Here is a 17,985-nt window from a genome sequence, read left to right on the forward strand (position 1 = left end):
AAGCTTCTGCTGTTCCTGCCATCCCTTCAGTTGACGCATCATTCTTGGTCATTAGGAGCAGGTGCCAAACGGGAAACCTCAACAAAACAATGTTTTGGTATTGTCTTTTTAGGTCACCTTGGAGTTGATAAGTAATTCCAGCGCACCTGTTCAGGGTTTTTTAGCCTGTGAATGTCTAAATACATGTGTTCTCTCTCTCTCTCTCTCTCTCTCTCTCTCTCTCTCTCTCTCTCTCTCTCTCTCTCTCTCTCTCTCTCTCTCTCTCTCTCTCTCTCTCTCTCTCTCTCTCTCTCTCTCTCTCTCTCTCTCTCTCTCTCTCTCTCTCTCTCTCTCTCTCTCTCTCTCTCTCTCTCTCTCTCTCTCTCTCTCTCTCTCTCTCTCTCTCTCTCTCTCTCTCTCTCTCTCTCTCTCTCTCTCTCCTCTCTCTCCTCCTCAGGGTGTTTTTCAAGGCCGCCTGCGACGTCCCAGAGCCAGAGGAGAAGTTCAACGTGGATGAATACTCGGACATGGTGACCCTGAGCAAGCCGGTCATCTACATCTCCATCGAGGAGATCATCAACACGCACTCGGTGAGCTGTGTGACGAGGCTCTTCTGTTACAGTGTATCTGAGGACGGGTGACAACCAGACGTCTGAACTTCATGAAGCTGCAGGGACGTCATCCCCCCCCCTCGCAACCCACCCACACACACACACACCACCCAGAGGACCTCAAAACAACAATGGCTCACCGACGACAGACATCTGCTCAACTGTTTGTTTTGCAGCAGCCATCTACCATATTTGAGGGTTTCCTGTGCGGGATGTGTGGTGGAGAACACAGGGATGAGTAACGAGGGGAATTTCCCTGAAGTGAACTGACTAGTGCATTCAGAAGAACCATGTCTCCATCGCTAAGTGCTGCTCACGACGGCAAAATAGTTGATATATTTACAGGCCTGTTCCAAACAACTTCACACGCACCAATGCACATTCTCTGGAACCCGAGTTAAACACCTGCCGCGTTTCACCTTCATACAGTGCCAAGTTCTCGGGATAGTCTAGCCTCAGACATTCCTGGATTTCTCGTTCAATGTTTCACATAGTTGTATACCTCATCTCTGTCCTTGGTTGTTGATGAGGACGACCCGGATGGAGGAAGAAGTCAATAAAGTGCTCTTCCTTTCTGTTTGTGTGTGTGTGTAGCTGGTGTTGGAGCACCTAGAGGCCATCTCCCCGGACCACAACGATCTTCTGCATGAGCTGCTGCAGGATCTGGGAGACACACCAGACGTAGAGGCTTTGCTTGGTACGACACACACACACACACACACACTCCCGCAATCAGACCCTCAGAAGCAAACCAAAAAGCTAAACACAAAGATGGAGCTGTGACACGTCCCCTTCACCTGGCCGTGTGTCGTGTACCCAGGCGAGGGGGCGGTGGACCCCAACGACCCCAACAAGGAGGGCACCCTGAGCCAGCTGGCCAAGACGGAGATCTCCCTGACCCTCACCAGCAAGGTTGAGCTGCTGGAGGGAGACGACAAGGACATGAAGGGACTGCTGACCAAGTAAGACACCGTGGTCACATGACCAGCATTGACGTCTCGCCTCGTTTTCGTCACGTAATAAAGGTTTGACGACGATGATATTTAGTCATGATTTGACAAAAGCAACACGAGTAGTCACGTCAAGTCCCGTCATGGATAATTACATTTGCACTGCGTTAACACGGATCCTTTGTAAATACAGGAGGGGAATTGCTGGGAATTTTCAATTTCCTCCGGATCTAAGGTAGTAGATTGAAGATCTTAATTTGACTGCCCAAGTATCCCAAAAGCCCCAAAAAACGAATCCCAAAACATATTGAGATTTGAATGATATTTATAACTATATAAATAACAACGGTGTATAATGAGAAAGGGATATTTTGCTATTAAAAAGCTGAAGCATTGAAAGTGGAACAGTTTTAGGATTATTGCTCAGCTCTGCGACACAACATGTCAAGTTTCCATTCTGGACGCATACTTCCCAATCCTTCTCTGACAGCCGCTTCCTGCCGCTTATCACTTCCTCTCCAGGCAGGAAGCGGTTTGGTGGTCAGGGGTTATCTGGCTTATTAGACGAGGGCTCGTTTTAGATGTATTTATTACAATTCCTTCATAAAAGAGTCTCTCAGAACAGGATGAACTCTTCCTTTGCTGGTGACGCTGGTTTTATCTCAGTGGATATGTATGGACAAACCCTGCCTGATCCTGTTGAAAACATGTCATGCTGTATATCGCACTCCACAGCATGGGTGTGAGCTGGGTGGCAGCTCTTCAGAACATGTCAATCATATCATGACTTTTAAAATTTCTACTATAGTAGGTGTATGTTAGTGACACTGTAATGGGAAAATGTCATTGTCACATCAGTTAATCAACCATGTAGTCCCCTTGTGAGGTCACGAAGCCTCTACTCATTACTGTCTGCGTGTCTGTGTGTGTGTGCTTCTGTGTGTGTGCTTCTGTGTGTGTGCGTCAGGACCAAGAAGCTGATAGTGGACGTGGTGAGGATCCAGCCAGGAGAAACCCTACCAGAGACCCTGGAGACCCCCGCCACACCTCTGCAGGTGATCACGACCCCCCACACCACCTCCTGTGACCTTCCACACCGTCGTGCACATCAACGCCCCCAAGAAAACACCTCGCGATTGGCCGGGACGGTCCCGGAACCACGTTCGTTCGCACGACCCAACCATTGAACCGTGACCATAAGAGTTCCTGATGTGTGTTTGTGTGCTCGCTCGCGCAGGAAGCGGAGCACGCCCGGGTGGTGGAGCGGCGTGCGGCGCAGGACGCCCAGGCGCCCGAGGGCCTGAAGACCAGCGTGGCGGGGCAGGAGGACCGCCAGTTGCCCCTGGAGCAGAAGAAGAGGAAGGTGCTGAGGAACCTGCGCTCCTTGGAGCAGGCCGGCCTGGCCAGCGGCGCCAACGGCTACCAGGACCTCATCAACGACATCGCCAAGGTACCCGGGGCCGGACGCACGCGCACATGGGCGTACGCGTTTGGGTACACGCGCATGTACACAGATGTCTGCTGATTTGCATTGTACACCTAAATACAGTTCCCAGGTCGTCCAATAAGATTTATGGGTGTGTGATTGACAGGACATCCGGTATCAGAGACGCTACAGACAGAGGAGGAAGGCGGAGCTTGTCAAGCTCCAGCAGACACTGAGCGCGCTCAACTCCAAGACGGCCTTCTACCAGGACCAGACCAACTACTACGACACCTACATCAAAACCTGCCTCGACAACCTCAACAGGAAGTGAGTACAGCCGCGGAACCACGCCCAAAGCAGCCCAGTTAAGCATATGAGGATGCTTGGCGAATGCTTGGCGCCACTGTCACGGTGTAACTCCGCATACCACGAAATGAGGAGCGCTAGCCCAGTTGATGCGTGAACCTATTGGAGTCCTCAATGGAGTTCCTGAGCCAGTCACATTCTGCCACTTTTTTTTTTCTTTTTTTACATCTGGATGTTTTTGCGTTTCCTCAGGAACGCGCGCAGGTCCATCAAGGTGGACAGGAAGGGCGAGGAGAAGGGCAGCAAGAAGTGGAAACAGCAGTCTCTCAAGTACACGGCGGCAAGGCTGCATGAAAAGGGCGTCATCCTGGAGATAGAGGGACTGCAGACCAACCAGTGAGTGCTTCCACGGTTTCCAGACTGGTCCGGTTTGGTCCGGGGGGGGTGGAGGGGGGGGGGGGGGGGGGGGCTGGGAGGTGTGGAGTGTTGTGGGTGACAGGGCAGTTCGGCACCAGCGCCCAGGACTTTGATGTGAGAGCGAAGCAGGCCTTGTCAGCTTTTTTGTGTTGTTTCTGGGGCCGGAAGGAAAAACATCATTAAGGGACTTTGCTCATAGATCCCCCCCCTCCTCCTCTCTCCCCCCCCTCCTCTCGCCCGACCTCTGTCCTGTCTCCTCTCTCCCCCTTGTTTGCCTCTGGTGCTCTTCCTGTTATGGTGAGACAGCTTTCAGTAAAAGTGGCTCAGAGGTGAGTCGAGGCAGCTTCTGGGTTTCCCTCGCTGCACTCTGGGAGTCGTAGGCCAAGTTTAACGGCAGAAAACCCCACGACGACAACACAACACGCCGTGCAGTCGACGTGTCTTTGCGTCCACCGCGAAACGCGCTTGCGACCCCCTCTCTGAGTGGACCGCGGCTTTGTGTCAGACGGGACGTAGCACATGCTGTCTGCTTCGCTTGCCTCCGCAATCTGCGGTCCGAAAGGTTTGCGGCAAAAAGCGGCTTCTGCTTCACATTTCGGTGACCTCGGGACAATGGAGGCCGCGGAACCGGAGGTCATGCCCCCCCCCCCCCGCACCCACGTCCCGTTCCTCCACTCTCCGAATCATCGAAGCCTCACCTCTCTGCTTGTTTTTCTCCCAGGTTCAAGAATGTGATGTTTGACATCTCGCCCAGCGAGGAGGTGGGAGACTTTGAGGTGAAGGCCAAGTTCATGGGGGTGGAGATGGAGAAGGTCCAGCTGCATTTCCAGGTAACCACGTTGCACATTGCGACAAATCAACCCCTGAATCCAGCGTTGACCAGCCGACCACATTTCATGCCGACCACGTAAAAACTCGCGATCGGGCCCATGACTGCCAAACGGGTGCTGAGGGTGATCGTTTGCTCGCTTCATGATAAAAAGGTTATAGTGGCACGTGTGTGTGTGTGTGTGTGCTTATCTAGGACCTTCTGCAGCTGCAGTACGAGGGGGTGTCCGTCATGAAGATGTTCGACAAGGCCAAAGTCAACGTCAACCTGCTCATCTTCCTCCTCAACAAGAAGTTCTATGGAAAGTGAGGGATCAACTGGGGACAGAAAAAACAAACTAGAAAGGGAGAAAGTCTGTGCGAAAGGATTGTGCCTTTCGACAAATGTTTGTTCTGTGTTATTTTGTTATGGTGTGGGATATAACACAGCCTGAAGGTGGTCTATCAGTTTGCTCATTGATCATCAGAGTGGTGAAATCAAACAGACATAATATTAGTTTGTTGCTGTTGGTGACGAGTCAATGGTCACCACTTAATAAAGGAAATCCAGTCCACGATGAAATGTTAGCTCCCCGTATTGTCAAATTGTATCGCTTCATTTTCTTTGTTTCTTTGTTCAGGACCACTGAGTGATTGATTGTATATGGAATATATTTTTAAAGATATCATAATGAAACTTTTATATGTAGACGTTATAAAGATTTAAAGAAAGCATTTACACCATTGTCACATTTGAAAAAAGTAAAGTGTTCAATGACTTGGACGACTGTTCATTCAATGCACTACTGTCAAACTTTACAGAATTTACAGTGGAAGCTTCATGAAGTGTCATTCTAGCCAGCAGTTCTGGACCTGCTGAAGGTCACCTGTGCCTTTTGAATTCACACACATTAGAAATATTTTCATGATTATTAGTGAACATGTATTCTTTGTAGACTCAACTTTTAAATGTATTGTGAAGTATAAATTAAAAACGATTTCAGCACGTTTTAATTAGTTAATTAAGCAGGAATGGCTAATATGTTTAATATTTAATTTAAAAGTAGCAACTGTAAAACATGCTTTTATAGGAATTTCTAATGTCTTAAGACTTTATTCAAAGAAAAAATGATATGCACATATGTAAATGTCATATAAAAGTTTAGAACAACAACATAACAAAGATTTCCGTGCTGTTTTCTGCTGTACATTTTTGCTTCCTTGGAAATTGAGAGCTCCTCGTGTCCGGGGGGGTAGGCGCGGCTGTCACAACCAACCAATGGACAACGGAAAGTTAATTCGACAATCGTCTTTTCGTTGCTCATATGAAAACGGAATGCCATTAAGTTGTTTTGTATGAACAGTAGGTTTTGCTTCATACATAGACCACCTTTTTTATCAGAGAATTTGGAATATAGAAATAATTTCTAGAAATGTTTTATTTACTTTTTACGATGTCTGCACTTTTTCTCCATACCTCAGTATATGCTCAAAACAATGGTAAGTAACATTTCTTAATTATTTTCATATACAAGGATAGAATTATAGCAACTATGAAATACATTTTCTTAATGAGATAAACCATATTGACAACGTTTCAAGCTTTATTTTTCATTGTCTTGTAAAAGTACCATGAGCGCAGCGCACAGACTGGTAATTACGCACAAGCGGCGCTACTGACCAAACGAATAACCTCAGTCGGTACAAACTTGGGTCAGAAACACATTAACACGACACACAATCATTCGGTCCCAGTGGTGTCGGAGCAGGGAAACATCTAAAACATGCAGGGCAGGGTGTCCCGAGGACCAGGGTTGGAGACAGATGTAGATCACTGTTCTAATGAATGATCATTTGTTCATGCTTGTATGGCAGTCTATGTACAGAACAGGTGTCGGTAAGGCAACAATACTAAACCCATCCCATGCATTCTCCCTTCAGCCTCTGAAGATAAACTTTCCCCGAGAACGTTCTCAGGGTTCTTCCTGACGGTGACTGACGAGCCCATCTACCTTGACTACTACCTTGACGTGGACCAGTGGGATCACCATGGCGACAGTGGTTCTGGCGCCGAGCAGCCTGCGAAGGTCCAGCCCCACCCCCACCCCAAGAAGAGCTACCACGTCTCCGAGAGGGCCCGCGCCTTCCTCCAGGGTCGGCTGGCGACCGCCTTCGTCCCCGCCGTGTACACCGTCGTCTTCCTCGTCAGCGTCCCCCTCAACCTGGTCGCCGTGGTGATGTTCGCGCGGCGGATCCGCCCGCGGAAGCCGGCGGCGATCTACATGATGAACCTGGCGTGCGCCGACCTTCTCTTCGGCGCCCTGCTGCCCTTCAGGATCGCCTACCATTTCCACGGCAACGACTGGATCTACGGCGGCGGCATGTGCCGCCTGGTGACGGCGGCGTTCTACTGCAACATGTACTGCTCGGTGCTCCTCATGATGTGCATCGGCGTCGACCGCTTCCTGGCCGTGGTCTACCCCATGGACTCCCTGGTATGGCGCTGCCCGCGGACCGCGTCGGCGGTGTGCGGCGCCATGTGGCTGCTGTCGGCCGGGGGGGTGACCCCTCTGCTCCTCTCCAGGCAGGACATCCACCTGCCCGACCTGGGCATCACCACCTGCCACGACGTGCAGGACGTCTCCAAGCTCCGCGCCTACTACCTGTACTTCTTCCCCATCTACTCCTCCGTGTTCTTCTTCGTCCCGTTGATCCTCACCGCCGTCTGCTACGCGCGCATCGTCCAGGCGCTGGCCGCCGCCAACGTGGACAACCGCACGCGGAAGAGCCGGGCGGTGGTGATGGCCATGACCGTGCTGGTGGTGTTTGTGGTGTGCTTCGCGCCCACCAACGTCATCCTGCTGGTGCACTACATCAAGCTGTCCCACCACCACGCCGACGGCTCCTACCAAGCCTACCTGCTCTCCATGTGCGTGAGCAGCATCAGCTGCTGCCTGGACCCCCTCATCTACTACTTTGGCTCGTCCCAGTGCCAGAGGCAGGTGGCGGCCCTGCTCCGGTGCAAGGTCGGCGGGGCGGCGGACGGCTCCCAGTCAGGCAGCACCAGGACCTCCAGGATGGAAAGTCTGGCGAGCACCCTGGGAGGCCAGTACAGGAAACTGGCGGGCTGAGTCTGCGGAGCTGCAAGGAGGGCTGAAAACACACTCCCGACCCCCCCCCCTCCCCTCCTCACCTTCACCAACATTGTCAAGACTGGGACATTCTGTTAGTTGGCAGGTCTTAAATGACTGAATTGGTATAGTGGTAAAACGGGCAGAGTTCAAACCCTTACTGAAAAGGTGAAAATGAAGATCTAGGTTTGTACAGCAGATTGGGGATTATGCGATGACTGGAATGAATAATTTGCTTAACACAAATAATTCACTCAATTATTGCACTTGTTAGGATTTATCTTCCTTGTTTACTCATTGTTTGTGCTGTGAACTCTTTTAATATCAAGTATATTTGTAGCCATGCACCAATTGTTCCTGTTGTGGGCTCTCTGTATGCACTCATATGTACTATACACTGCAGTTCCTTGATATATGTTTCTTTACTGTTGAAATAACAAGTGCAGTTACAGTAAGATTAGCAATATCTGGCTTTTATTTTACCATTCACTATAACACGAGTTGTCTAGTGTACAACCCTGGCAGTTTTACAGTAAAACCATTTATTTCATGTTCACCTAAATCAACAATGTATGGTGACCAGAATTTGAGAATACAATTTAAAATGTACCGTTTCATTTCTCTATTGTGGTTATGGTGGTGTTAAAGCACTATATAGCCCCAGGCTGTTATGTTAATACCATTTGATCCAGTATCAACAGTAAAAAACAAAACTTATATCTATGTTTTTACTGCTACACCATCAGTGTTTGGGTTATCATGGTTGTCCGGGGTTCCGATCCCTTAAGTGTCTCCTCTTCAGAATGTGGCTGTCAGTCTGTGTCCTCGCTGGTGTATGGACACATCTCTGCAACCCAAAGGAAAAGAGAGATAGACTGTGATATGAGAGAGAGAGAGAGAGAGAGAGAGAGAGAGGGAGGGGGGAGAGAGAGACAGAGAGAGAGAGACAGAGGGGGGCGGGAGAGAGAGAGGGGGAGAGAGAGAAAGAGAGAGAGAGGGGGGGGAGAGGGAGAGAGAGAGAGAGGGGGGGAGGGAGAGAGAGAGAGAGAGAGAGAGAGGGGGGGAGAGAGGGGGAGAGAGAGAGAGAGAGAGAGGGGGGGGAGAGAGAGAGACAGAGAGAGAGAGAGAGGGGGGCGGGAGAGAGAGAAGGGGAGAGAGAGAGAGAGAGAGAGAGAGAGAGAGAGAGAGAGAGAGAGAGAGAGAGAGAGAGAGAGGAGGGAGAGAGGGGGAGAGAGAGAGAGAGAGGGGGGGGGAGAGAGAGAGAGAGAGAGGGGGGGAGAGAGGGGGAGAGAGAGAGAGAGGGGGGGGGGAGAGGGGGAGAGAGAGAGAGAGAGGGGGGGGAGAGAGAGAGAGAGAGAGAGGGGGGGGAGAGAGAGAGAGAGAGAGAGAGAGAGAAAGAGAGAGAGAGAGAGAGAGAGAGAGAGAGAGAGAGAGAGAGAGAGGAGAGAGAGGGGGAGAGAGAGAGAGAGGGGGGGGGAGAGAGAGAGAGAGAGGGGGGGGGAGAGAGGGGGAGAGAGAGAGAGAGAGGGGGGGGGGAGAGGGGGAGAGAGAGAGAGAGAGGGGGGGAGAGAGAGAGAGAGAGAGGGGGGGGGGGGAGAGAGAGAGAGAGAGAGAGAGAGAGAGAGAGAGAGAGAGAGAGAGAGAGAGAGAGACGGATGGCTGGCACCCGAGTAGGCTGCATGTTCCTCAGTGTTCCTCAGTGTCAGGGACGAGGAAATTGCTTTCATTGCTGTTTCTTAGTCCAAGGTAAACTGAACTGTATATTGTTTAAAATCGTTCCCCTTGCTGAATTCTCAATGCAAGAGGGTCAGTAGGGAGGGTAAAAATATGAAAGAGAAGTCATATTTTTTTTGATAATAAGTGTGCTTGGGGCAGTTTATTTAACATCAAATGTCCATAATGTTCAATTATTATGAGAAAGGCAAGAGTTTTCATGGGGTGTATTTACATTGACATCCTAAAGTTTGATTGGCAGCATAGATCACCAAACATAGCTAGCTGCTTGCTTCAAGGGGCCGCCCCCCTTCCCCCAACAGAGACACAATTTTTTTTCAGATGTTTTAAAAGTTTGTCAACCGTATAAGAAAGTACAAGGTATCCCTCAGATAATGTCAAGACCCGACAGAAGAAAAAATTCAATCATTTCAGCCTCACAGGCTTAAAATGTAGCTGCAGTATTTTCCCCACATCTTAAACACATCATCTCTCCCTTGTGGCTGCAAAACACCTAGAGCCTGACGGATAAAGGATATTTAAGGCCGATATCGATACAAATATTTGGTGATTGAAAAATCCAATATTCCGATATATATATAAAAACATATTAATGGCATAGGTTTTTGTGGTGAGTTCATCTGCTGTGTCCTGGGAGACATTGTAGTGGGAGAGTCATGTAAGCTGTGGTACTGGGTCCCTGGAAGCTCACTGGTTAAGTGCATGGCTCCTTTAAACTAAAGCCTTTCAGAAGGGCCTTGGGTTCAAATCCAATGTATGGATTTTCTGATATACCCTGATGAAAGCAGAAACTTTCTCCTCAATAATATCACACTTTACCTTAAGGAAGTTTTTTCATTGTGTCCCTGGTGGCTCAGTGGATAAACATATGCACCATGAAAGTTAAGGCTCTTGGGTTCAAATCCCATGGAAGGCTGCAATGGCCTTTCCTTGCAGAAACATTCTTTTTAATGACCTCGCACTTAACCTTAAGGATGTATTTTCAACAAGTCCATGTATACTTGTGTCCCTGATGGATAAGCATGTGTACCATGAATGCTAAGGGTCTGAGGTTCAAATCCCATGGAAGGCTACAATGGGCTTAAAAAAAAAAACTGGGAACTGGGGTGCTTGCATGTCGGAGACCCTGCTGTGTGTCAGAAGGCCCTACAACAGTCCAGGCATACAGTGCAGCACTGATGGGAAGTGGGGTGCTTGTGTTTTGGAGGCCCTACTGTACTCCAAGCATGTTGGGAACCACGGACCTTCCATGACGGAGGCCCAGCTGTATTCCAGCTGTGAGCTGGGATTCGATGCCATGCCGCTGTGTCTGACCAGCCTACCTGCATGGTTCGCATGCTTATCCATTGCGCCACCGGGGCCCCATATCCCCCCTACCTGGAATAGTAACATTTATCCTTAAAAACTCCTCTAGTTAAAGACATACTGTCATGTTTTACATGACAGAAAGGAGGCAGGGGAGAACCTTGGGGGATATGAACCTCCTACCCCTTGCTCTGCAGTCATACACTCTAACCACTGAGCTATCCCTCCCACCACAAATGATGGATGTGGAAAGTCGTAGTCGATTATAACAAAGGCCTTACTTTATTGTGCCGGGATTGAAATAAATTCACTGAGCTGTCTCAGCTCCAGAGACAAACCTAAAAACTTACATGGCAGAGAGGGATATTTATACAAGACATGTACGTCATACAAATATTTCATTGGCAATCGGCCTGGAACCCTGATACACAGATAGGCCTATCCCTTAATACATGTTGACTCATTTCATAAAGGGCAACCTCCAACCCCCTCCTAACAGCTGCTTCCCCGTCTCAGTCTGACCAGTGGAAGTATCAGAGGGAACAGAGCAATCTGCTAATTGCTTAATCAGACCCCTAGAACAGGCCCATAGATGGATACGTCCCATGACTGTTGGCAAGCTTACCAGCCCAGCCTTAGCCTGCTCTGTTGTTAGATACTGAAATTAAACATACTGTTCTAGGCTGACTTGTTACCCTGTATACAGAGTTTGAATAAAACTACTACACCACCTATATCTAATGCAACAATCCCCAGAATATAAATAGTTAGCAGATAAAGCTCTAACAATGAGTCTATGTGGAGCCACTTAATAAACTATAAGACTCAGTTGGAATATGCTATAAGACTCAGTTGGAATATGCCGGGCCTTAACAATCAAGCTAGCGCCCTCAGGTGGTGTGCCATGAAAGTGTGTAGTCGGCACAAAGCGAGGGGAGGGCGGGGTCATGGATGGCATCCTAGATTGGACATAATTAAAAAAGTGCCATGCGTCATACAGAGAATTCAGATCTCAGTTTCTGACGAAGATTTTATTGTATTTCTGATGTCAACTCTTTTGTAACTCAAGTAGTTTTTATTATTTTTTATTTAGATGTTTTGTGTATTTGTTTTCTTGTCATTTTATACCAAAAGTTTAAAGACGAACAACAAAGATACGTTGACCTGGGAGTCAGGTGGCTGAGCGGTTAGGGAATCGGATCAATTCCCAACCGATTCCCAGCCGTGCCAAATTACATTGTGTCCTTGGGCAAGGCACTTCACCCTACTTGCCTCGTGGGAATGTCCCTGTACTTACTGTAAGTCGCTCTGGATAAGAGCGACTGCTAAATGACTAAATGTAAATATAATATCCCTCTGTGTTGGAGCTTGCTACATAAGGAATTCTAGAAATGTTAATTCCACACTCTGTTACCCTACATATCCCTCTTCATCCTTAGCCTTGCTACCCAGTTAATTAGCAACCATTGTTTAGCCATAATCTGCTAGCTCCTAGCCACATCAGCTGGCATTCCTTAGCCAAGACAGCTAGTATTCCTAGCCTAGCGTCATTATGTTATGCCTTGGCTAATAGGCCTGGGTCCAGGCCTGGAGGTAAGTGTTGTTAGTGTGTCATGATCCAGTTTAGGTAGCCCGTACATGTGCTAAGTCTGGATCTAAGATTTGGGTCCATTAGTCCATTGACTGTTGGTCCACATAACAGCTTCATTTTTTTCTACATAGAATTGGATTATGAATATTTAACAATACCAAGCTCTAGATCCAGCCCCAGCATTTTCTCATGTTAAATTCATATTGATGGGAGACGTTGTACAACGTCTAACCCTCTGGTGGGCAAACTATGCAACGCCAACACTCATAACGTGATTGAAGGATGTTTCATCAATTTTTTATATTCATTTATCATCCATTATAAATGCTAATACCGATAGTTTGGAAAATGCCTAATATCGTCCGAAAAATCGGTTGGGCTCTAAAAACAACCATAGGATAATAAATTGTTAATTCCGCGATGTAGGGAATCTACATATGTTTACTTATACTCCAATATAAAACCTCATGAACCGTTATGCGTCTCTGATAGTCTTTCACTGTTATGCTTTAGCTTGCGACTAAACAACCAATGTTGGTTAGAACCAGCAGGTAGAGGAAACTAGAGGGACAACTGACCTGTTTCTCCATCATAGGTGTGGGGTTCTGGAAAGTTCAGACATACCACCTGCTGTTTAAAGGTTTCCACATAGTCTGGATCCAGTTTCCCTGTCCTCGCTGAGGGAGATGGGGAGACAAAAACAGCGAGAGATGCTTTCTGGGGACTTCGAACATGCCAAGTTGACATCATGCATGTGAGACTGCTTAGTTCCATCGACTCTCCTATGACTCTGGCCGTGGCTCTAAGAGAAGACTTACTGAAGAGGAGGAGGAACCTGCCAGTGTAGTCCCGGTTCCGGAAGTTGTCCAACCACAGAAGACAGTCAGGGCACGTCTCCAGAATCTGACCTTTGTGCACTGCCAAATTTTCTGTGGGGCCAAGATATCAGAACACGACAAATCGACTATCTTTTGGGACATGTTCTATGAAGCAGGATTTCTCTGACAAGAACTACATCTAATTTACTTTACAACATACCGTACACACATTAAATAACGTTTCACTTTTGCCACCTAAGGCATTTTAAGGCTCCCTGCTTGGTTGTTAAAGCACATGCTCATTGAGTATCTCTAAGTACTGATCCGGGACCAGATATTATACTTAGGGGACATTTAATAAGAGGATGATCAGGGTTGGGAGGCTGGTCTCAGATCAGGAGGAAGGTCTGTCTCCTTGACCAAGAGCCACTTACTGGTAAAAGTCGTGGCACCGCTCGAGATGGTCGCGTTTGTCGAAGCAAAGTGGCATTTGCCAAATCTGCAGAACGACAAACGCAAGAGAACGACAAATGGAAGAGCGCTCGTTTGCATTACGCAGCAAATCCATGTTATTTACAAAAGATTCATGGCAGTGAAAAATCAATCGATACTGTTAGAAAACTGCTTCTCCTACTACTGTGTTGACTCTCGGTGGACGGCCACTCACTGACGGTCCCCCCATCGATAAGTCACCACCTGACTCTCCGAGGTAGCAGACAGTTCCATCCAGGAGTTTTTCACTGACCCCAGTGCCTCATGGTAAGGCTTTGGGTCTGCAGCCCCCAGCACCATCAACCACTTCCCGTACACCTGCAAGCAACAGCCCAAACTCTAAGTCACAGTATGACTGGCCAGTGTCCATATCTTCTGACTATTTGCAAGACCAGTGCAAAGCCTCAAAGATTGTTTGGGGCTGCCTTTTCCCACACCCGCAATAGTAGGTGAGGTCCTCCAGACTCAAACACAATGTTACGCTGTCACACTGTAATCAAATCAAATCTAACTTTCTGAATGTAGCACTTTTTACAGGCAGTGTCACAATGAGCTTAATCTCAAATCCACAGATGAGCACCAATCTTACTCGAATCCTCATAGACGACTCCCTAAAAGAGGCCGAATTGCAGAAACCTCAGGGGGAGCCATTCAGTAACGGCAAACCCTCCTCCAGCCCTCCTTGTTCTCCCCTCTCTCCCTCGGGTAAGGGGCCTTTGTCGCTGATCCAGAACATTCCGCCCATACACAGAGCTCACAGACGCCGCTGAAGGCTGAAAACTCTGAGCTTCTCCATCTGCTGGAGTCCCCTGGGTCCCAATGTTCCAAGGTTTCTGTGGAGTCCTGTTCCAGGCTTACCAGCCCCAAGAACCTAGCCAGGCAGCTGCTGCACACTCTACTTGTAGTACAAAAAACAACAACAACAACATGGAAAATCATTCCAACTTACCGGGGTGAGGTCATCCGGTAGAAAGGGCTTGACGAGTCCTTCGCAGTTGGGTGAAGATGCAGCAGATATGGAGGCCAAGGCCAGGAGAGATACAACCTGTTGGACAGCCATGACTCAACTCATAAGAGAGAGTGGGAGAGAGAGAGTGAGAGAGACTTCTGTCAGACCACAGACAGTCCGACTGCAAGTGTGGCTCATACGGATTTCATTATGTGGAGAAGGAAGCTTCCCCACATGAATGGATCAGTGAACAGTCTTCAGTGAGAGCCTGAATGAACATGCAGACCCAGACCTCTCTTACGTAACGGCAACTGTTTCCTGGCATCCAACCGCATCTTGTCGAACAGTAAGCTCTCTCTGACAAGCGCCCTTCAAAGAAAACAACCAGACTGAATACCTAGCCTATCTTGTTTAAGTCATGCTATTGCAAAGGGATTGGAAACTGCTTTTGTCACGGCGAATCAATCACACAAAGTCAAAGGGGTTGGTGTGTGTCTGTGTGTGTGTGTGTGATCACCCAAGTGAGTGGTGGCCCTTTCTCCAAATGTGCTTTTCCTTTCTGAAGAGTTACCTGGCAACAGCCTATTTACTTGCCCTTTTAAATCCTATAGGTTTGCAAATCCGATGTCCAAAGTGTGCATAAAAGGAAATAACACGTTGGCAGAACTAGAAAAACTCACAAACTAGGCCACCCTTGCCAAGTTCAGAAAATATATCAAATAAAGTTACCACGGCCAAATACTAAATGGTGAGAACTTTTATTTTGTGTTAAACCAACCTCAACAAGTTAGGACAAGTTTGTAATTGTTAGTAACGAGAGCACCTAAATCAGCACCACCAGAGAGCATTAGAGAGCTATTCAAATTGTGTAGGACACCACAGTAAAAGCAAAAACAACAGTCTACTGTGTGATCAATTTAGGAACAGCTTATCATTGTTACATAGAGAACATCTTGAGTTAAATATTTTGTGTTCGATACATTTATTCCAAAAGGACTATAACAAGCACTCATAGGATGATAATATTGTTTTTTAGCACAACAAAACTCATCAAAGCAGACCTCAGAAAAGACATTGGGTCAAACAAGCAGTGTCACTTTCTAGGACATAAGTACTCCAAACATCTGGAGCTACAATCCAATCCAGTTGCATCTGGACTCCAATCTGGATGTGCCAGCAGTCCAATGTGGATGCATTGGTCAAGATTGGTTGATATTGCCTTAGCTTTCCTGGTCACTGCTGCCGGTGGTCTCCCTCTCATCAGCGCACACCTCTGGAACACAGAGACACAGTTCATGTTGGACATAATGGAGAAACAGTTTGTTTGTTTTGTTTGTTTTTCGGGGGTCCCAACTCAGGGAGTGTGAGGTGAGGTCTGTGGTCGGATGTGATGATTAAAAAAACAAGGAACCTGACCTGTGCTCGGGTAAATGTAGTCTGGGAGGAAGTTGAGACACTCCGCCTGTTTCTTAAAGGTCTCCAGCTGAGATTCCTCCAGATGCCCAGTCCTTGCTGTGAGCATGGGAGAGAGAGAGAGAGAGAGAGAGAGAGAGAGAGAGAGAGAGAGAGAGAGAGAGAGAGAGAGAGAGAGAGAGAGAGAGAGAGAGAGAGAGAGAGAGAGAGAGACAGAAAGAGAGAGATAGAGACAGAAAGAGAGAGAGAGACACAGAGAGAGACAGAGAGAGAGAGAGACAGAAAGAGAGAGAGACACAGAGAGAGACAGAGAGAGAGAGACACACAGAGAGAGAGACAGACAGAGACAGAGAGAGACAGAGAGAGAGACAGAGAGATAAATGAGTAAGAAAGAAAAACAGGAGGAGAGAAAGAGGAGTCAGACCAAGCCCCGCAAGATGAAAGGTGGACAACCACAAAGCAGGAGGGAGTTTTTTAAAATTTATTTTCTTTTCCCCACCACGGAGTAGAGACACTGAGCGTCTGATCCGGGCTGTGGTGTGACTTACTGAAGAGGAAGATGTAGCTGCCCTTGGTCTCTCCGTCTGGGAGCAGAGTGGTGTCTGTTGACAGCATGCAGTCAGGGCACGTCTCGTAGTATTTCCCTTCATGGTAAGACGTGTGGCCGTGGATAGTGACTGTCAAACATGGGGGAGAATGACGTCATCATACCGTGTTTGAAGCCAGCCGTTATAACAGCTACTCACAAGCATGTGTGGACCACTTGGTGTTTGACCTACAAGTCATATGGGTGGTGGTGTCTGAGACGGTCATGTTAGCATATCCTTGCAGGCATTTGCCGTCTATCCTGGAAAGTTAAAACATGAAGCAGTGAACATCAACACTATTTCCAGTCAGAAAGGGCGAGAGGAGGAATTCTCGCTCGTCCGTGACAAAAGAGCCGGTTGGTCTCTTACAGTTTGTCTGCCCAGTAGAGTCTCATCATGGTGCTGTCTGATGTGGGCACCACTTCAATCCAGGAGCTCTTCAACGTCGCCAGATCGTTCTTCAGCGGGGGGCTGTCCCATGCGGTCACATGGAGGATCCATTTGCCCTGGATCTGCCGAGGACACAAAAAGGGATCGGAAAAAAAAAATCACACCCTTTTGAGTGACTCAAGTTTCACCCAGAACAGAAAAGGGTGTGCGGACTTTGAAACGTTTAAAATGCAGAGGCTCAGTATTTTTTGAACGTCTTGTGAAAAAAACATTTCAGTTGAACACTCTTACAATTTACCACTATCACTTGGAACAAGCCACAGTAAGTACAGTTCAGCTGATTTCAGTAAATGACATCAAACACAGTTATGAAATCCTGGAGGAGGATTTGATTTCAAGTCGAAATCACAGCTCCACGTTTGCATGGAGCTTTTCTTCCATGCAAACACGGAGGCAGCTGGATTTACCTTGCTATGGTCCTCCAGAACGAGAGGTCTGACCAAGTCGCCACAGTCGGAAGGGACCGCGGCGCTCAGCGAGGCGAGGCCGAGAAGACATGCTACCAGCTGGAGAGACATGGCTGCACTGACTGGGGGGAATAAAGACACGGGAGCCAAACGGTTGTGACAATGGGGAGGGGAGGGCACTGGAGGGGAGGGAGGAACATAAGAAACATTCTGGACATGTCGAACCCCTGCTCGTTTTTCTCCTCCGTTGCACTGAACGACTGCACACACACATACATACACACATCCCTGTGGGTTATGTAGGTTAATATTAAAGCTGTATATGTATATATATATGTACAAAGTAAGTATGTATGTATATACGTACACATATATATGTACACACATATATATATATATATATATATATATGTGTATATATATATTATATATATATATATATATATATATATATATATATATATATATATATATATGTAAAGCATATGTACACATCCTAACCTACTGGGCTGCACCCAACTGTTAAGTAAGATCTGGTTACTACACTGCTGTTCTACAGTAATCTTGGTCTATCAACTAGTACACCCATCTGGTGTTTGTGGAAACACTATC

General features: G+C 47.6%; 4 protein-coding genes across 7 annotated transcripts in view; 2 read left to right on the plus strand and 2 right to left on the minus strand.

Annotated features, from left to right (window-relative positions):
- The window catches only part of iqgap2 (IQ motif containing GTPase activating protein 2), a 27,891-nt gene extending 22,812 nt beyond the window's left edge, over positions 1-5,079 (plus strand). For both annotated transcript variants that reach the window (XM_084690568.1, XM_084690567.1), the window contains 9 exons: positions 437-569; positions 1,185-1,287; positions 1,411-1,552; positions 2,508-2,595; positions 2,778-2,990; positions 3,133-3,293; positions 3,525-3,668; positions 4,411-4,519; positions 4,714-5,079. In XM_084690568.1, the coding sequence (XP_084546694.1) occupies positions 437-569; positions 1,185-1,287; positions 1,411-1,552; positions 2,508-2,595; positions 2,778-2,990; positions 3,133-3,293; positions 3,525-3,668; positions 4,411-4,519; positions 4,714-4,827 (1,207 nt within the window). In that variant the 3' untranslated portion in view covers positions 4,828-5,079. The remainder of the gene's footprint in view (positions 1-436; positions 570-1,184; positions 1,288-1,410; positions 1,553-2,507; positions 2,596-2,777; positions 2,991-3,132; positions 3,294-3,524; positions 3,669-4,410; positions 4,520-4,713) is intronic.
- A 703-nt stretch (positions 5,080-5,782) lies between these two features.
- f2r (coagulation factor II (thrombin) receptor) lies at positions 5,783-8,346 on the plus strand. 2 transcript variants are annotated; one of them, XM_084690572.1, is made up of 3 exons: positions 5,783-5,859; positions 5,979-5,996; positions 6,438-8,346. In XM_084690572.1, the coding sequence occupies exons 1-3, from the start codon at positions 5,853-5,855 to the stop codon at positions 7,625-7,627; spliced, it is 1,215 nt and encodes a 404-aa protein (XP_084546698.1). In that variant the 5' UTR covers positions 5,783-5,852; the 3' UTR covers positions 7,628-8,346. The 2 variants fall into 2 exon arrangements, with proteins under 2 accessions (XP_084546698.1, XP_084546697.1); XM_084690571.1 differs by having other exon boundaries at positions 5,807-5,996.
- LOC146232778 (uncharacterized) lies at positions 8,085-14,787 on the minus strand. 2 transcript variants are annotated; one of them, XM_084690573.1, is made up of 6 exons: positions 14,517-14,787; positions 13,743-13,885; positions 13,509-13,574; positions 13,076-13,194; positions 12,836-12,934; positions 8,085-8,474 (listed from the first exon to the last, which is right to left on the minus strand). In XM_084690573.1, exons 1-6 carry the CDS (start codon positions 14,625-14,627, stop codon positions 8,440-8,442), a joined length of 573 nt encoding a protein of 190 aa, XP_084546699.1. In that variant the 5' UTR covers positions 14,628-14,787; the 3' UTR covers positions 8,085-8,439. The 2 variants fall into 2 exon arrangements, with proteins under 2 accessions (XP_084546699.1, XP_084546700.1); XM_084690574.1 differs by having other exon boundaries at positions 13,076-13,186; positions 13,510-13,574; positions 14,517-14,785.
- A 471-nt stretch (positions 14,788-15,258) lies between these two features.
- On the minus strand, positions 15,259-17,574 carry LOC146232779 (uncharacterized). The gene is made up of 6 exons (XM_084690575.1): positions 17,374-17,574; positions 16,886-17,028; positions 16,709-16,776; positions 16,478-16,606; positions 15,933-16,028; positions 15,259-15,789 (listed from the first exon to the last, which is right to left on the minus strand). The coding sequence occupies exons 1-6, from the start codon at positions 17,482-17,484 to the stop codon at positions 15,737-15,739; spliced, it is 600 nt and encodes a 199-aa protein (XP_084546701.1). The 5' UTR covers positions 17,485-17,574; the 3' UTR covers positions 15,259-15,736.
- Between the last annotated feature and the right edge of the window lie 411 nt (positions 17,575-17,985).

This window comes from Hypomesus nipponensis, chromosome 24 (genome assembly GCF_054491055.1).
Source record: "Hypomesus nipponensis isolate SF chromosome 24, ASM5449105v1, whole genome shotgun sequence".
Classification (NCBI taxonomy): domain Eukaryota; kingdom Metazoa; phylum Chordata; class Actinopteri; order Osmeriformes; family Osmeridae; genus Hypomesus; species Hypomesus nipponensis.

What these genes read in the sequence shown, in the direction of transcription:
- f2r (XM_084690571.1), top strand. Translation starts at nt 5,930, where the DNA reads ATGTTTTATTTACTTTTTACGATGTCTGCACTTTTTCTCCATACCTCA. An exon ending in AGTATATGCTCAAAACAATG is followed by an intron (nt 5,997 to 6,437) that starts GTAAGTAACATT and finishes TTCTCCCTTCAG; the next exon opens with CCTCTGAAGATAAACTTTCC.
- LOC146232779 (XM_084690575.1), bottom strand. Translation starts at nt 17,484, where the DNA reads ATGTCTCTCCAGCTGGTAGCATGTCTTCTCGGCCTCGCCTCGCTGAGC. An exon ending in TTCTGGAGGACCATAGCAAG is followed by an intron (nt 17,029 to 17,373) that starts GTAAATCCAGCT and finishes TGTCCTCGGCAG; the next exon opens with ATCCAGGGCAAATGGATCCT. An exon ending in CAGCTACATCTTCCTCTTCA is followed by an intron (nt 16,029 to 16,477) that starts GTAAGTCACACC and finishes CCATGCTCACAG; the next exon opens with CAAGGACTGGGCATCTGGAG.
- LOC146232778 (XM_084690573.1), bottom strand. Translation starts at nt 14,627, where the DNA reads ATGGCTGTCCAACAGGTTGTATCTCTCCTGGCCTTGGCCTCCATATCT. An exon ending in TACCGGATGACCTCACCCCG is followed by an intron (nt 13,886 to 14,516) that starts GTAAGTTGGAAT and finishes TGTTGCTTGCAG; the next exon opens with GTGTACGGGAAGTGGTTGAT. An exon ending in CACCTATGATGGAGAAACAG is followed by an intron (nt 8,475 to 12,835) that starts GTCAGTTGTCCC and finishes TTTGGGTTGCAG; the next exon opens with AGATGTGTCCATACACCAGC.